Genomic DNA, 17,678 nt, shown 5'->3' with positions numbered 1-17,678 from the left:
ACTACAACTGCTTAATAGCCTGCGCCAAATGTTAAATTTAACATTGCCGTACACACGAATTTTACCGTTTCTTTTTGCTTGAACTTAATTTAAGAACATTGTTCTTAATTTAGGAACATTGTTCTCATTAATAGAACATTTGATCATATTTTAAGACCAGCCGTTCTCTTTTCAAGAAAATGGTTGTCAGTTCAAGAACAAGGTTGTTGTGTTGAGACCAGGTCGGTCGTGTTTCAAGAACAAAAAAGTAAGAACATGAAAATATTGAATTGAGTCCGGTGGTGCTCGATTTTAGAACGGACTTTTTCTCTGAGTGTAGTCACCCACCGGTGTAAAAGTTACTCTGTACTAAAGCATACGCAACAGCTTCAATTTGATACCCATAATGTAAAAACACATTCTAGATGTATCCGGGTCCACGTTTTAGCCTATATCTCGAGACCCTAGTCACCCAGCGGCATAAAACTTACTCTGTACTAAAGCACACATCAACAGCTTCAATTTGATACCCATAATGTAAAAACACATCCTAGTGTTACTCTGATCCACGTTTCGGCCTATATCTCGAGACCCTAGTCACCAATAGGTATGAAAACTACCCTGTACTAAAGCACACATCAACAGCTTCAATTTGATACCCATAATGTAAAAACACTATATAGGCGTTCACGGGCCCACGTTGTGATCTCGAGACCCTTGTCACCCAGGGGTTTGAAAATTACCCTTTACTAAAGCACTCAACAACAGCATTCATTTGTTATCCATATTCTATAAACACATTCTAGGAGTACCCGGGTCTACGTTTTGTCCCATATCTCGAGACCCTAGCCACCCAGGGGTATGAAAATTACCCTCTACTTAAGCACTCATCAACAGCTTTCATTTGATATCCATATCCTATAAACACATTCTAGGGGTACCCGGGTCCACGTTTTGGCCTATATCTCGAGACCCTAATCACCCAGGGGTATGAAAATTACCCTCTACTAAAGCACTCATCAACAGCTTTCATTTGTTATTCATATTCTATAAACACATTACAGGGGTACCCGGGTCCACGTTTTGGCCTATATCCCGAGACCCTAGTCACCCAGGGGTATGGAAATTACCCTCTATTAAAGCACTCATCAACAGCTTTCGTTTGTTATTCATATTCTATAAACACATTCTAGGGGTACCCGGGTCCACGTTTTGGCCTATATCTCGAGACCCTGAATTTTCTTTGCTATAAACCTCACGGAGCCCGAGGCCTTTACAACGAATGCAAACCCGTGGAAATCGGTCCGTGCGTTCGGGAGTTATAGCGTTAGGAAGGAAACCCCGACTTATTTTTATATTATAGATAATATTTTGTGCATATTTTAAAGCAAAAAAATGTCCTCTAGCAACAATCCAATAACATAAAAGATCTATAAGTAGTAAATTCATAATTATAATCATAGGCCAATATACGCATTAACCCGGGTCGATTTGTATGGACGAAAGTTAACCGATATCGACCGACATCGATTTTTCGATAAAATTTTGGGCTCAGGAAAAAAAGTTCCACTACGCATAACCAAAAAAAATAATTTTCACACCTGCGAAAAAAAAATGGCGAAAGGGTCAATTTTTCGACCAAAACACTCCCCAAAACCCAAAAAATATTTTTTTTTTTTTTTCAAAAAACTGTTTTAAAAACGTTGGCGATTGTAAAACCCTTGGTTGGCAATGGAGGGGGTGAGAACTTCACATCTCATCCTGCAGGCAATGGTATGTAATGTTTCATTTTTACTCTCTTTATATTAGTTTTAAATTTATATTCATTTCTGTTAATGGCGAGTAAGGTCATCTGCATAAAATGGTTTTATTTGCATATGTATGTAGATGTAAAACATTACTCATACGCCCTGGCAAACAGATCAATGTATGGAACCTCGTTGCGGCCGGTGATGTATGATAACTGTTTTTAGTTTGAATAGAATTCTATGCGTGTATATGTTCTTAATGAGCGTTGAAAGTCTTCAGCAGATCTGTATGAAATTTTCATAATAGTTTTATATGATCAATGGATGTAGCATAGGCTATATACAGTTGGAGAAAGTGAGCAGTGTCAAGTTTTATTACGCCATAAATCCGCATTTATTTAGATTAGATACTTGACTGACGTTTATACTTATATCAATACTATAATTATTATCTGGATCTTATAGATGGAGGTCTACGCGCTATCGCAAAAGTAGGCAGAAGCGTCCAGCGCCAGTCCTCTCCCTCCCCCTTTCCCTACCTACGCCATCAGAAATATTTTGGGAGTATTTCAGACTATTTCGAGACCATACGGCCATTTTCTAGATACATATCATTTGGAGATAGTTTCGGCATTCTTTCGGAATAATTTCGTAACTATCTGCTGATAATTTCGGTAATTTTTCGAAATCATTTGGAATTGTTTTCGGGAATACTTAAAATACTTTTCGGGACTTTCATCGTATAATTTCGATACTATCTTTGGGGCCGTTTCGGGAGCAATTCGGGAGTATCTTCGGATAATTTCATGACTTTTTGGGATAGTTTTCGTGTCATATCAGGATTTAGGGACTATTTAAGAATAGAAACTGTTCTTCTGACTATCTGCAGACTATTTCAGGATTTTTTAGCTATCTCTTTGATGGCTTTTTCGGAAATGGTTCAGTATTTTTTTTTCCGAATGATTCGGGAAATTTTAGACTATAATTTTGGGAATATTTCTGGCAGATGTCTACCAGATCTCTCATAGATCAGGTGCTTCGGGATGAGGTTGCGGACCTGTAGAGTTTCCAAGAGCATGTGGCCATTATATAACGAAAAACGATTTATAGCTGTCCTTAAGATGAACAGAAAGGATATACCCAGAGTAGTTGCGGTGCTCACGGGGCATTGGACAATTGAGCGTCTGCTGTGCGAATGCCCAGCACACTGTCGAAGCAGAATAAAGTTTCTTGCAAAGCCCTTTTTCTAAAGCCTTCCAGAACTCAAGGATGTTAGGCCGGGAGAGCTTCTAAAATTTATAAACTCCACGGGATGGATATAGGGGGACGGCTTTCCCGGAAGAGCTTCTAAAATTTATAAACTCCACGGGATGGATATAGGGGGACGGGTTTCCCTGACGCGCTTGGAAAATGTTTATTAGTCACAACACCCTTTCATTGATTAACTCACGAGTTTGTGCTATCAAAACTTCGTATGAGCGCTAATTAGAGTCAACTGGGACTCGCCACTCCAACCAACCAACCAACACGCCTGAGCATCTAATGTTGGGTTAACCGCTAACGCGAAAAGAACCAACCTTGTATTATTTTCTAGGAAATATAAAATCTCGAATTGGACTAGGTCTTAGCTGGGAGCGGTAACCGTGCAAGAAAAGTAAAGCACAAAATATCTAGGAACTATACTAGATAATAAGTTGTCGTGGAAACTGCATGTGGGAGAGATAGTGAAGAAAGCATCCGCGGCACTGTTTGCATACATGACGATGCTAGGGCTAACGTGGTAGGCACCATCGCCTATACTCTCGCATTGGGTTTTTGCAGCAGTTGTCAAGCCCATATAGGTATTACTATGGGATCCTTGTTTAGTGGACAGCCACACAATAAAGTACCTATACTAAAAAAACTAGAGGAGGAATGCAGATTATCAATGATTTTCATAACAGGATCCCTGAAAGCAACCCCAACGGCTGTACTGTATGCCATTCTGCACATACCGGTTGCAGACCTAATAGTCAAGAATATAGCGTAAGCAACTGCACCAAGGCTTAAAGCCTCGGGGCACCTTGAGTGTCAGCCATATGACCATAGTTGTATAGCGCAATCTAATATAGATCGAAACGAATACCGGAACCATTTGTTCACCTGAGCTTCAAAAGAGATGTTGGGGCCACAAAAGAGTTGAAGGTATGGTGCAAGGACACAGGAATGGCAAAACATATTATACACGTGTATATCGATGGTTCCAGAGGGATTGGGTCTGCTGTTTACTGTGTCGATCCAGAGACAGGTAGATCTTACAGGCTGCCATAGCAGTACAGTGTTTTTCAGACAACCACTATAGCCCTGAAGTAAGCCGCGGAAATTCTAGAGGCAGCGTGCTTAAGAAAGAAGCGTGTGGCTTTCTTGCCATGCCCTCGCGAGTTCAAGGCCAGGTCTCGAAGCAGATATTAAGCTAAGTCTTACAAAACTTTAAGTGTTTAGCAGAGGCCGAAGTTTTCGTAGAGCATAAGTTCTGGTACCTAATTGGGAGTTTTCCTTTTGGTCGTCACACAAATTCTGGTAACAATATGGACACATTCAGTATATGCGAGGTTTTTATTGACCGGTCAGTTCAACCTAACTTGGCATAAGTGGTTGTTCATTCCCCACACTCTCCGAGTTTCAACTCTGATTCCGTTCAACCTAGAACAATAATATTTGGTATGTGAGTCAGATCGAGATCCAGCAACACTAAAAAGTTTAAAAAGGAACAATCGCTACACAACTCAGAAAAATTTTCTGCATGCGTCATTTGTACAAACGGAGCACCGGGAAGAGGTGCAAGAATGTATGTATGTCTTAAGCGATAAGTTGGTATATAATACATACATGGAATTAAATCTTAAATATTTCACTTACCATTTAAAGAATATGATTCAACACCGGAAATTACTATCATCTTAGTTCAATTCCAACCTCCGAGGTTTTTTTTTCTCAGTACTAACACACGACGACTATCACGACTATTGCACTGCTCACAGCTGCATATAAAAAGAAAACTGTTTCAGAAATAACAACAAAAAATATTACGCATCTGTATAAATTTTGTGCATCTGTAAATTCATACGTGTGTATGTAAATCGTACACATACAGTAAATAAATTAAATTATGAATAACGATTTCAACTGCTGCGAGCATAGAACGAATGCTGATACATATACATGTGTGTAGATATCGTGCTTGTGGTAGTGAGGGAAATGTTTATGTTTTTCCTTAGCGTATTTGTACCGAAATGATAACAAACAGATAAGAAGGAGCCATTTTTTGTCTCTCTTGCTCACTTTCGATTTCGCGATGTTGATATTTTTACGCATACCACTACATACATACATTTCCAATGGAATGCAATCCAAAGCCTTTTAAGTTGAAAAGCTCTAAGAAAGTTTTGATATTATGTATACGATTGCGCTTAGGTATGAGTTAAATCCTTTTGGGAATCAAAATACAAAGGATACTTAGATATATGTAATCGATTTTTCACAGCAGCTACCAGATGAATTTTTTAATATTTAACAAAGGAAAATTAATTTTCTATATTATTCAATACTTTGTATTTAGCATCGCATTTCCCACCTTTTGTACTTTTTTGCAAATTATTTGAACGTTCACCAGTTTAAATACGCAAATTTCACTCCTTGAGAAAAAAATTGAACAAAATACACACAATCAAAAATTATTTTAATCCGGTTCACGTTGCTGCTTTACAAAATAATTTTCACGTAACATTTGTCCACTTTGTATTATTTTTCTTCGTTCTACACGAAAAAATTATTTTATTTTACAATTTGTATATAATTAAACTAATTTCTTTTCAATTCTAATTTTATTTTCACTCAAATCTTTTCAGTGTGTTCAAAGGACTTTGTCCGAATTGAAAGCAAAAGTGACTCAGATATGAGATTAGCAGCATATGGTGTTGCTATTCGTTCTTTACGAATAATGGCAAAAAAGCTCTGGGAAAGTTTCCAGTAAGCGCTTCGTTAAATTTGACATGTGTCACGAAAGGACAACAGTTGCGCTCGAATGGTAAAGACAACTGTTGATATAAGTAATACATATGTTTACGATTTTATTTTACCTACCACAACAACTACATTGCTATCTATATATAATCAAATATACAACATTACCCAGCTGATAAACTACATTTGGCAACAGTATTGAAAAAGTACTGCATTTAACTCTTAACCAGCCAGTATACTATTGTGAATTATTTGATCAGTAGTGTTCACTGTACGCATTAATGCTTGGTATTCATTAGGTCAAAATTACTGACATCAACAGCTGCTTCAAACTGACGCGCTGGTCAAATGGGGTCACAGCGGTTCCATTATGACACATTACTGACTCAAAGTCGATAAAGCAGTGCGTGGTCAAAATCCACTTTTATTTAACAAGGCGTTTCATTATATCGCGTTGTTTCACATTGTTTGGTATTATTTATTGATGGGACGTCTGTTGGCAAACGAAAATGAACTACCAGACCGTTGGGCGAATACCGTTTCCACTTATTTGTCAATTATATTGTCACTTTGTGTGCAAAACGGACGGTAAACGTTTTTAAAGTCGAATGACAGGCCTAGCGGAAACCAAGCACAAGTTATTGTCAAGTACTAGACTTTAAACTATATGCCCAGAAGTGTCCGATGGACACATGCATCCAAACATAGAGAGTTACTTCCAAATATTGTAAGTTTCAGCGAACAGAAATTGGCAAAAATTTGCCCACAAACTGCAAAAACAATCGTTTGCCTCGATGCTTTGTTCCGGGAGCATTTAGAGGTCTTTTATGGACTGTTTAGAGATCCTTTCGAGCATATTTTGGAATAGTTTGGGATTATACCAGACTAGTTTGAGAAAGTTTCGCGACTATTTGGGAATTTTTTCGGGTTTATTTTGATATACTCTTTCGAAATAAGTTAAGAAACATGTCGGAACTATTTGAAATTATACCGGGATTAGTTTGGAAACAGTCTGGGGTCAACGTAGTGCTATTTCGATATGATTTCGGGACTATTTTGGTGACTATGTCGGGATCGCTTCGTAATAATTCTAAAGCCATTTCGGTACAATTTCCGTATTGATTTTGCCCTTATTTAGAGTTCGATAATATCGGTGCTGTTTGAGAACAGCTTTATCTATTGGATTTTTACCGGTAACAACTAAAATTGATAAGTTATCGGTTTGTGCGGGCTTTTCAAACTTTCAGTGCATGTGTTATCGATTTGTAATGGAAACGGTTATCTACGAAATATCGGCTTATTGTCTATTCGTTGTCGGTTTGTTACTGTCTAGTTTCGAGTGTTACCGAAGTGATAGCGGTTTGGGGTTTGGTGTAGACTATTGATTCGCTATTGATGAGCTATCGACTTGCTGAAAAGAGTCGATAACACCCGGATACTTTTCTATTCTTAATCGAATTTAAACAGATCGCATATAACCTGTCGATAAAATACCGATATTTCATAGATGTCGTTGAAATGATAAACACTTTTCCCATCCTAAAAAACCTCTTGAGCACATAATTTATCGATATCGAGGTGTCAGAAGATGCATTTTGAGCCCAAAAGTGTCGACTTCGACTGTGCTTCCATCTAGGAATGACAAAATAACCGCTTAAAATAGAGAAACAAATTTATGAAAAATCTAGTTATTTCATTAACGGTTGAGAGTTAAACCTAGTTTACATATAAAGAGATTATATTAATTTACGTACTTAACTCCCAGTCGTTACTTATATAAACAGATTTCCCAAATAAAATTTTCCACTCGATAATCGATAATTATGAATAAGCTTTAGAGAGTCGAATTTTTTCTCATCGAAAAAGTTCCACCTCTAGAGTGTAATCTCTAATTGGAAGTACAAAATAAAAGGGAAACGTCAAAATTTGACAGAAAATTATCTAGTTCCCAGGGACGGTACATATATAAATAACGAGAATATCTATTGACGATTTATTGTAGATTAAGGCGGGCGTCAAAGATGACTTGATACGAAACTCTCTCATTTTTTGCGCTCTCACGAGGGATTTATCTCAAATTTGAGCTGGCAACAATCACAGATAAATCCCTCGCGCCAGCTGAAGCGGGTGCCAGAACAAAAAATGTTCCAGCTAAAACGAAAAACGGGCCAAAAATTTCGGTAAACTTTAGTTTGACCTACAACTGTAGAATAGCGTTCAAAAATTATGGGAAAAGGATTAAAATACTTGCTTTAGTGTAGATATTATTAGTTCGAAGGCGGAGAGTAAATATTATTTCCCATTCAAAAGTTATCGCTAAAAACAGGTTTTGTAAATATGAAATCCCGATGCAAGCAGGTGATTTTGATCACAGAACCTGGCACGTCAGACATGTAAGATAAGCCCTATCCACTAAATGATGTTAACTATTATATCCTTGGTCCAATTTACTCAAATTTCAAAAGAAGATTTGGGTTTCACTGTGAGTTAAATGCCTTCCAATATTTGACTAATTAATTCAATTAAAATGTAAATTTTACATAGATTTGTTTATATTTAACTCTAACTAGCCGTATTATTGTAAAATAAGTTTAAAGCTAAGCGGCTACCGTGGTGTGATGGTAGCGTGCTCCGCCTACCACTCCGAATGCCCTGGGTTCACACCCCGGGCAAAGGAACATCAAAATTTTAGAAATATGGTTTTTCAATTAGAAGAAAATTTTTCTAAGCGGGGACGCCCCTCGGCAGTGTTTGGCAAACACTCCGAGTGTATTTCTGCCATGAAAAGCGCTCAGTGAAAACTCATCTGCCTCGCAGATGCCGTTCGGAGTCAGCATAAACAAGTAGGTCACGTCCCGCCAATATGTAAGAAAAATTAAAAAGAAAAGGAGCACGACGTAAATTGGAAGAGAAGCTCGGCCTAAAATCTCTTCGAAGGTTATCGCGCCTTACATTTATTTTATTTATAAGTTTAAAGAAATGAATATTTTTCGACAATTATATATTAAATGATTGAAACTATAAAATCGCCAAAATGTATATCAAAACACCTCATATTCAGATCTATTCATTTTTGTTTGGAGTGGCATCATTGACAAATGTTATAAAAAATGTGCATTTTGACAGCGCTCTCTCGAAACAAAGACTCGCAAATCCATTCATCTATGACATGCGTAAATTTGGTCGTATGTACTGAAATGAGAGATCATTGTTTACTATATAGTTTGGCAGCTTAAGTAGAGGTTATGTTGCGAATAGAGTGGAAGGCAGTGGACTAGGCAGTCGAATGTCATATAATGAAGGAATGGTGTTCGGAGATTTTTCAAAGTTAAAAAAAAAAAATGATAAAAGCTTTAATATAAATAAAACTATTGTTTTAATAACAACAAAAACGCCATATATATTCTGTATACATAAGTTTGTAAGGATTATCTCACTTTAAAATTTGAATTAAATAATCTACAGTTTTGTTTTGAAACTGAGTCGAGAACTGTGCGTGTGAATGTGCGAATTTTCACCGATCAGCTGTTAGTTGCGCTACTTGGTAAAATTTACAATGATGAAGATAATCTTGTTGTATGTAAGATAGGTCTTTGTTGCTTATTTGTAAGCTATCGAAAATTGTATTTACTCTATGCAAATGAACCAGCGGCTTTTAATAAATTGCAAGGTAAAAGGGTAACACAAAATCAAGTTAATTTGATTGTATCATATGAGATTAAGGCTGAGTAACACAGCACTGTGCTGTGTTATTATGTTAACACTCAGTAATGTGCGGCACGCACACTTATCGATTAATTTATAACACAGTGGCACTCTCGATGGCACAAAGCTGTTTCTATAGTACAGAGAATGACACTCAGATCATAAGTGCACATTCATACATACATAGTCCATTGTGCTTGTGTGTTGATTGTACTCATAATCTTGCCTGTGTATTACGTTTAAAAGATGTGGGCACAACATATATACTCTAAGTTGAAAATGTTCTATTTAAACAAAAGTTGTGGTTATATAACGTAGATTCCCTAAACATGGGAGTATGCAAGAAGATAAATGTTGCCATGATTTACTTTTCTAAATGGCGTTAGAGGTAAGTAACACAGTATTGTGCTCTGATATTGTGCCAACGCTCATATCGACTTTCGATAATCAGTTATAACACAATTGTGTCAACACAATAGGGGGACTCATGTAACCGTATAAATGCCTTATAAAGTATGTAAACGTATAAATTTATCTAGTGCGTAAACGAGCTGTCAAATTTTGTATGAAAAATCATTTACACAATTTGTATAAATTTACGCGCACATATCATTGTGTAAACGCGGTAAACTCAAAGGAATGCAACCTTGCAGACATTACAGCGGGCATTTTCATCAGAAATCTCCAACACCAGCAAGTAAAATCGTTTTAGTTTTGATATTTCACTTAATCTTGGCATTTTTTAATTTGTATAACAATCAAAAAAATTTAGTTTGACAATAATACCGCTGATAAACAATCAAGTTTATCAAGAGTATTACTAGGTGCGTTCATATAACAGCGTATGTAAATGGATATAATTTTACACCTTATAAGTTTATATGCTTTCATGAGTCGCCCTAATGTGTTAACACTGCAAAGTGTGCCTGTGCTACTGTGTTAACACTCAAAAAATAGTGTCATACCCACCACTATAGGAGATTGTAGGAAATTGGCAAAGTATAAGGGATGCGGCGACTGTTACGTAGCCTATCTGACGTTTGCCACTAAAATAAACACAGCCAACTCTGATGTCAGTTTCATTGTGAATGAAACTAAGTGTGATATCTTATCTGTCAACTGCCTGACAGGATGTTCAATATGGCTACTTTTTAGCATTGTGAATGAAACTAAGTGTGATATCTTCTGCATAGACGTCAAAATTCCAAAGTGTTTGGATCACCTGATTTGTAATTGTCTATCGCTGTCTCATTCTGTATCTCTTTATATCACCCGCTGAAGATAGGCCCCGCCATGTTGAACACCCTGTCAAAACGCTAAAAAGTAGCCATATTGAACATCCTATCAGGCAGTTTACAGATAAGATATCACTCTTAGTTTCACTCACAATGCTTTTTAGCGTCTTGACAGGGTGTTCAATATGGCGGAGCATATCTTCAGCGGGTGATAGAAAGAGATACAGAATGAGACAGCGATGTCAATTACAAATCAGGTGATCCAATCACTTTGGAATTTTGACGTTTTCATTCACAATGGTCAATTTCTTCCTTGTCCCCCAAGTAAGAGACGTATTGTATACCATTGTGAATCAAACTAAGTGTGATATCTTCTGCATAGACGTCAAAAGTCCAAAGTGATTGGATCACCTGATTTGTAATTGACTAAAGCTGTCTCATTCTGTATCTCTTTCTATCACCCGCTGAAGATAGCCGGCCCTATGCATTGCCATATTGAACACCCTGTCAAACCGCTAAAAAGTAGCCACATTGAACATCCTGTCAGGCAGTTGACAGATAAGATATGACACTTAGTTTGATTTACAATGTTGTATATGTTTAAGGCCGGGTTTAAATTCCAGTGGCAATGTTAAACTCGCACTGAATAACCAGGCATAAGTACTTAACTAAAAATAGTTAAACCGGCCCGAATACCACGTTTACACGTAAAATACACAAGAAATTCGCCAATATTTGTGTCTAAACAGCCGCTAATTAAGCAACTGAATTTCCCATTTACGTTTTGCCTTTCCATAATTATGAACACCGTGTGTGAACGCATGTACAATTGTGGACTAGTTGTAGTTTGGGGCATGTGTAAGCGTGATTTAAGGCCCCTATTATGGGACCAATTCGATCTTCGACTGTGGTCGGAAGAGCAGATCGAACGAATTTTCATTCGGTATTATGCCGCGCGTTCGATGAAGGCAAAAGTGCACAATAGCACATTTCCAATACCCTGTCAAATAAAATAAAATAAATAAACAAAAGCATAACTAGTTAATAATAAAAATATTAAAAATAAAAGAATGACTCCGACGGAATTGTGGTTTGATGATTCGTCAGATGAAGAGGAAGGCTTACTTGAGCTAGCCAGAAGCAGAAGACTTTGGAAATGAATTCTACCACGTAAGTGTAGCTTTCTAAATAAGTTGTTAAATTGTTGAAATTATAAGTTTTGTTTATAGATTTATTCAAAACTTCAGACTGACCAAAGAAGCGTTCATGGAGTTGTTGTCCAGTACATATGAACTGCTGCGGCAATGCACAAGAGCCAAGTCTATTCCTAATATTCTAAAATTGGCAACAGTTCTCCAATTTTATACTCAGGGATCCTACCAACTGAGTATTGGAAACGAAAATGCCCTCGGACTTGCCCAGCCGAGTGTGTCTGTGGTACTATCAGAGGTGTTGAATGTCTTGGAAAATTGTATTTGTGAAAGATGGATAAAATTGAATTACGAGGAGGCTGAGATGCATCAAGCAAATTTGCATTTATATAAAATGCAAGTTCCTTTTGCTATATGGGGGTTTTGGTTCCATAATTGAAACCAGCCTTTCAAGCTGTTGTTTTGTACTCACGACCTTACATTTTAAACAATTCTTTTTCTATTCGATACAGCGTCGACAACAAATTTCTATTCGCTTGAAAATTAGATACACAACGAAAATTTCGACAGAGATGAGGTGTCATAATACCAATTTCAAATTAGATTTTCGATGGCCAGCGAAGATCGAATAATGCTCATAATAGGGGCCTAAGTCACGTTTTGCTGACTCCACCATGGTATAAATATTACCAGGTAAAACCATTTACTCTTCTTTGCGGCCATAATGGTTTTTTCATTTTTAACAAAATTTTAAAATCACTCTCTTAAACTTTGTTGAAATGCCAAACCAAAGTAAACACACAAAAAAATTGTTGGTTTAACATTTTCATTTTTTTGATACCAAAAAAATAAAATGTTTATGAAATAAGTGAAAAAATATTTCGAAAAGTTTTGAAATCGGTTTTTATGTATATAGCAATGAAATGAGTTACCAATATAATGGATGCCACAACACGTGCTGTTTTTGCAAAGGGAAAGAAGAACGAATGTTGGAGACCACCCCTATTGATTTTTCATTCATCCTTCTTCACTTGGTTGATACATCTTTAACCCTTAAATATGCTGAAACTTCACTTTATAAGAGATCACCAGTATCAAGTGTCCCCGCTACTGCGGAAAAAAATGATCTTGCAGATATTATTTGGTTTGTTTATGGTCCTTCTCCCCGCGGTTGGAAGATAAATTTTTTAATTGGCGCTTAACCGTTTAGGAGATGCTGGTCGTTGCATAACAAGACACTCCAGCTAACCCTGTTTCGCGATAACTGACGCCAACAGGGGGCACCAAGAGAGATCAAAGTCTTCCCCCACCTGCTTCCCCGAACCCAGTGGAGATCTTCCCATAACTTGCCCACGTCAGCAAAAATGCTGTAGCTCTTCGCAGCTTAGCTAAACATCATCGTTGGAGTATGATAGTTCGTGGAGGCTGCATTTACCGGCTGAACGGTTAAAGTCTGCCGTCGTGGTGTAGAGCTAGTGTGTTGGCCTATCCATCAAAAATATTTAAGAAAATTTGTATAAATGGTATTGATTGTCCCTCGCCATTACCTTGGCACCAAAAGTTCGTCCGAATTAGCAGATACATTTTTGGTTCGGTATGTAAAGTGGCATTCTGATGCCACTTATTTTTGGGCATTTAGCCACACACACAAACCTTCTTTACTTTCTTCTTTTAGTTTTTAAATTAGTAAACTTAGTTGGTTTTATTGTTTAATTACACTTTATTTAAAATTCTTATTTCCTAACAATTTCGTCTCTTGTTAAGTTTCACTTTCATTTTTCCAATGTATAATTTCTCCACTGTTAGCCATTTAGTTATAACTTCCTTTTTTTTTATATTTTACACGCGCGGCTTAAGTGACGCGTTTGCCGGCTCATTTCAAACTGAAAACTGTAGAAAAAATACTGACGCTTCAAAGCGGCCCTTCCGCTATGCCAAAAGTGCATAGCGGTAAAATCGCATGATGCAGTGGCGTGATAGAGTCGAGTAACGGAAGATTCAGCCAATCAGAATTCTCTCCGTCATTCGACTCTCTCACCCAGTAACACCAAGTGCATACATGCATGGTTGCATGTGGGGGTGATGCCAGCTATTTTAGTTTTTAGTTTTATTTTAGTTTTTAGTTGGCTGGCACTACATGACGCTACATCATCCCCCTTTGGAAAAGAAGAATTTGGCAAGGTGATCAGTCTTGCCACATTCTTCTTTAGGCTTTACTAGGGTTAAGATATAAATTTATAAGAAAATGAAATATGTAAAAAAATAATGTTTTTAGTTTGAAGTGAACCGTTACTATTTATATGCTTATTATTAAATTGAGTAAATATATATTTATTAAGTATTTCAATTTAACATATGAATTTTGTACATTAGGCCGTATTAAGAATTAACATTAATAGTTTGTTTAGTTTGGTCTTCATTGGCGTGTTCTTAAAGTAGGTTTATATTTAAAGATTATTTTCGGCTATCAATTTAATTAATTTTTTGTATACGATTTTTGTGTACAATTTTTTCAATTTTATTAATTTCATCAAAAATTTTTACATTTGGTCCATCGATATTATTTATTATGTAGGGACCTTGATATATATTTCTATGTTTATTTCTCGGTTCTGTTTCTACTAAAACCCTATCATTAATTTTAATTTCTAAAGGCTTAGCCGTTTTATCATATAATTCTTTATTTCTAATTTTATGTTTATTAATCAAATTTCTTGCCATTTTATGAGATTTTTGCATTCTATATTTTAGTTCTTTTGTATAATTTTCTACATTATAGATCGGATCGATTTGTTCCTTTTGTAATTCATGTGGCATTGTAGATTTTCTGCCAAATATTAATTCGAAAGGAGTAAATTTATTATCAAAAACCGAACTGCTTGTAGTATTATGTAAAAATGTAAAGTATTTCAAATATGTATCCCAATCTGAATATGTTTCATCTAGATATGCACGTAAATATTCGTTAAAGACTCTATGGTTTCTTTCAACAGTACCAACAGTTTCGTGGTGATAAGCTGTTGAGAAATCATGATTAATTTTTAAAAGTTTTGTTAATTCCGAGAATAATTCATTTTTGTATTCCGTCCATAAATCGGATCTAATGGCTCTCATTGTACCATATGTTAGTATAAAGGTTTCAAAAATAGCACATGTGATAGTTTTTGCTGATTTATCTGGTACAGCTACTGTTACCAGGTATTTAGAAAAGTCACAAATCATAGTAACAGCGAACTTGTTACCATAGTTTGATTCTGGAAGTGGACCTATTGTATCGATAATCACTATGTCAAATGGTTTACAGGGTGTTGGAGTAAGGACAAGATTTTCTTTTGTTTTTGGTCTCACTTTATTTAAAAGACATTTATTGCAATTTTTACAAATTTCGCTATATCACGTGTCATGTTTTTCCAGTAATATTTAGTTCTTAATTTGGCATATAACCTTTTTGTTCCGCAATGACCTCCTAACAATGGATCTTCGTGATAAATTGTCATAAGTTTTTGTTTCTGTTCCTTGTCTGTTACGGTCTCTACAGGGTCCGTCAATATTATTTGTAATAATTTTAAAATTTCATTTCCGCGGATTTTAAAATTCGTAATTGAAAAATTATTGAAAAAGATATCATTTTTTGGCCATTCTAATTGTTTAATATTGTGATTGTCGGCTGCTTTTTCCAGCCTCGAAAGTAACTCATCTAAATTCGTTATTTCGTTAGCAGTCACGATATTAAGTAAATTATATTTTTTATGTTTTAAATGCGCATAAATTTGTAAATTGGAGATCTCCTTATGTTTATTATATTGTATTGTTGATTTTACTCGCGGTATCTTTTTTGAAAAATCGTATGAAAATTTATCATAAACTTGTACTTTATTATCGTTAGAGGTCGTATCATTTAAACTTATTTTTTCATTTTGTAATTCTTGTTGTTTAGTTTGTGATCGCGTTTTAACGGCTAAAACGTGTTTTGTCGAATCTTTAATCTCGTCTATACTTATACGCGAAAGAGCATCAGCCACAACATTCGATTTTCCTTTAATATATTCAATTGTAAAATTGTATTCTGATAAATCTAATCTGATTCTAGAGAGTTTCGAGGAAGGATCTTTCATATTGAATAGATAAACTAATGGTCTATGGTCTGATTTTACCGTGAAATGTGTACCGTAGACATACGGCCGAAAATATTTTATAGCAAAATGTATTGCTAAAAGTTCTAATTCTATGATTGCCTTTTTCTCTTCGGCTTTATTGAAAGATTTTGATGCAAAGCAAATCGGTAAGTCATTATCTCCTTGCTTTTGGCTTAATATAGCGCCACAACCACTCTTAGATGCATCCACAGTGATAATAAATTCTTTTGAAAAATCAGGGTATTGTAATAATTGAGGAGACATTAATGATAATTTTAATTTTTCGAAAGCATTTTCGCAAGCATCATCCCAAACAAATTCAACTTTTTTCCGATTTAGACGATTTAAAGGGGCTGCCAGTGACGCAAAGTTAGGTATAAAACGCCTATAATAATTTGCAAATGCAACGAATCGCCTAACAGCGTCTTTGTCTTTTGGCTTAGTGTATTTTTTAATTGCGTCTATTTTTGAGTCATCTGGCAGCAGGCCTTTGGAGGTGCATTTATGGGCTAAAAAAGTTACTTCAGAACGAAGGAAATTGCATTTGTTGGGATTTAACTTTAAATTGAATTTTCTGCAAGTTTCGAAAACTTTTTCTAAATTTTTGAGGTGATGTGTCTCGCTACATCCGATGACGATAACATCGTCAATGTACATAAAAGCTTGATTTGGCGAAATGCCTGAAAATGCTAATGACATCATACGTGAAAAAGAGTTTGGTGCTATATTTAAACCGAAAGGTAAAACTTTCCAACGAAAAGCTCCTCGATCTGTACTGAAAGATGTAACGTCTCTAGAATTAACATGAAGTGGTATTTGGTGAAAACCAGAAAAAAGATCTAAAGTCGAAAAATATTTGGCTCTGCCAAGATTGTCGAGTATGTCGTCTACGCGTGCCAACGGAAATTTGTCTGCGATAAGCTTTTTGTTGACTGCTCTGAAATCAACGCACATACGGTAAGACTTTTGGCCTGTAGGATCCTTTTTCGGCACCAAAATTAAAGGGCTGTTATAATTAGAAAAGCTGGGTTCTATTAAATCATTTCGCATTAAATTTTCGACTTGTTTATTAATTTCTTCACGTTGTGTATATGGTAAACGATAATTTTTTATATAGACTGGATTTTTATCAGTTAAACGTAGCTTTTGTTCGTAAAAGTTATTTAAAGTCATACGATCAGTTTTTAAAGCGAATACATCGGCATATTTTAAGCATAAATCTATTAATTGTTTTTGAGCATAACCCGGCATTTGATTTTTCAAAATTTTCGTTAATTCCTCTAAGCGTTCTTGATCTTTTGAAGTTTCATTGATTTTGTAGACATTGTAGTTGGTGATATCTTCCGTTACGATATTGCAATTGTTGACATGTTTTACTTCGTCAGTAATATTTAAAATTTTTATAACTGGATTATTTGTGTCAACAATGCATTTTGCCGTAAAAACACCATTACAGATTTCTTGCGAGTCTACAAAAACAGGATTATCGCATTTTGGTAATTTAAATAACCGATAAACTTCACATCTCGGAGGAATAACTAAAGAATCGGTACTCGTGCCGTGTAAAATTGGTATATTTGCGTTATCTAATCCGGTATTAATAGTTATGCTATCGCTTGCGTAATTAATAATGCATTTATTAACTTTTAAAAAGTCTTTGCCGAGTATTCCGTCTGAAGGTATATTGAAATCGTCGTTAACTACATGTAAAGTATGCGGTAT

General features: G+C 35.9%; 1 protein-coding gene across 2 annotated transcripts in view; it reads right to left on the bottom strand.

Moving 5' to 3' along the window:
• Nucleotides 1-17,207, bottom strand: part of Syt14 (Synaptotagmin 14) — a 49,711-nt gene extending 32,504 nt beyond the window's left edge. The window contains exons 1-2 of one of the 2 annotated variants that reach the window (XM_067760768.1): nt 13,368-15,172; nt 4,626-4,747 (exon numbers count right to left, since the gene is read on the bottom strand). In XM_067760768.1, coding sequence (XP_067616869.1) covers nt 4,626-4,665 — 40 coding nt within the window. In that variant the 5' untranslated portion in view covers nt 4,666-4,747; nt 13,368-15,172. Of the gene's footprint in view, nt 1-4,625; nt 4,748-13,367 lie in introns of those variants that run through there. The other variant, XR_010948899.1, reaches the window with a different exon arrangement.
• Nucleotides 17,208-17,678: the final 471 nt, after the last annotated feature.

The sequence above is a fragment of the Eurosta solidaginis genome, chromosome 1 (assembly GCF_040869045.1).
Source record: "Eurosta solidaginis isolate ZX-2024a chromosome 1, ASM4086904v1, whole genome shotgun sequence".
Lineage (NCBI taxonomy): Eukaryota > Metazoa > Arthropoda > Insecta > Diptera > Tephritidae > Eurosta > Eurosta solidaginis.
The sequence above is the reverse complement of the archived record's forward strand: the minus strand, read 5'-3'. Positions and strand labels throughout refer to the sequence as shown.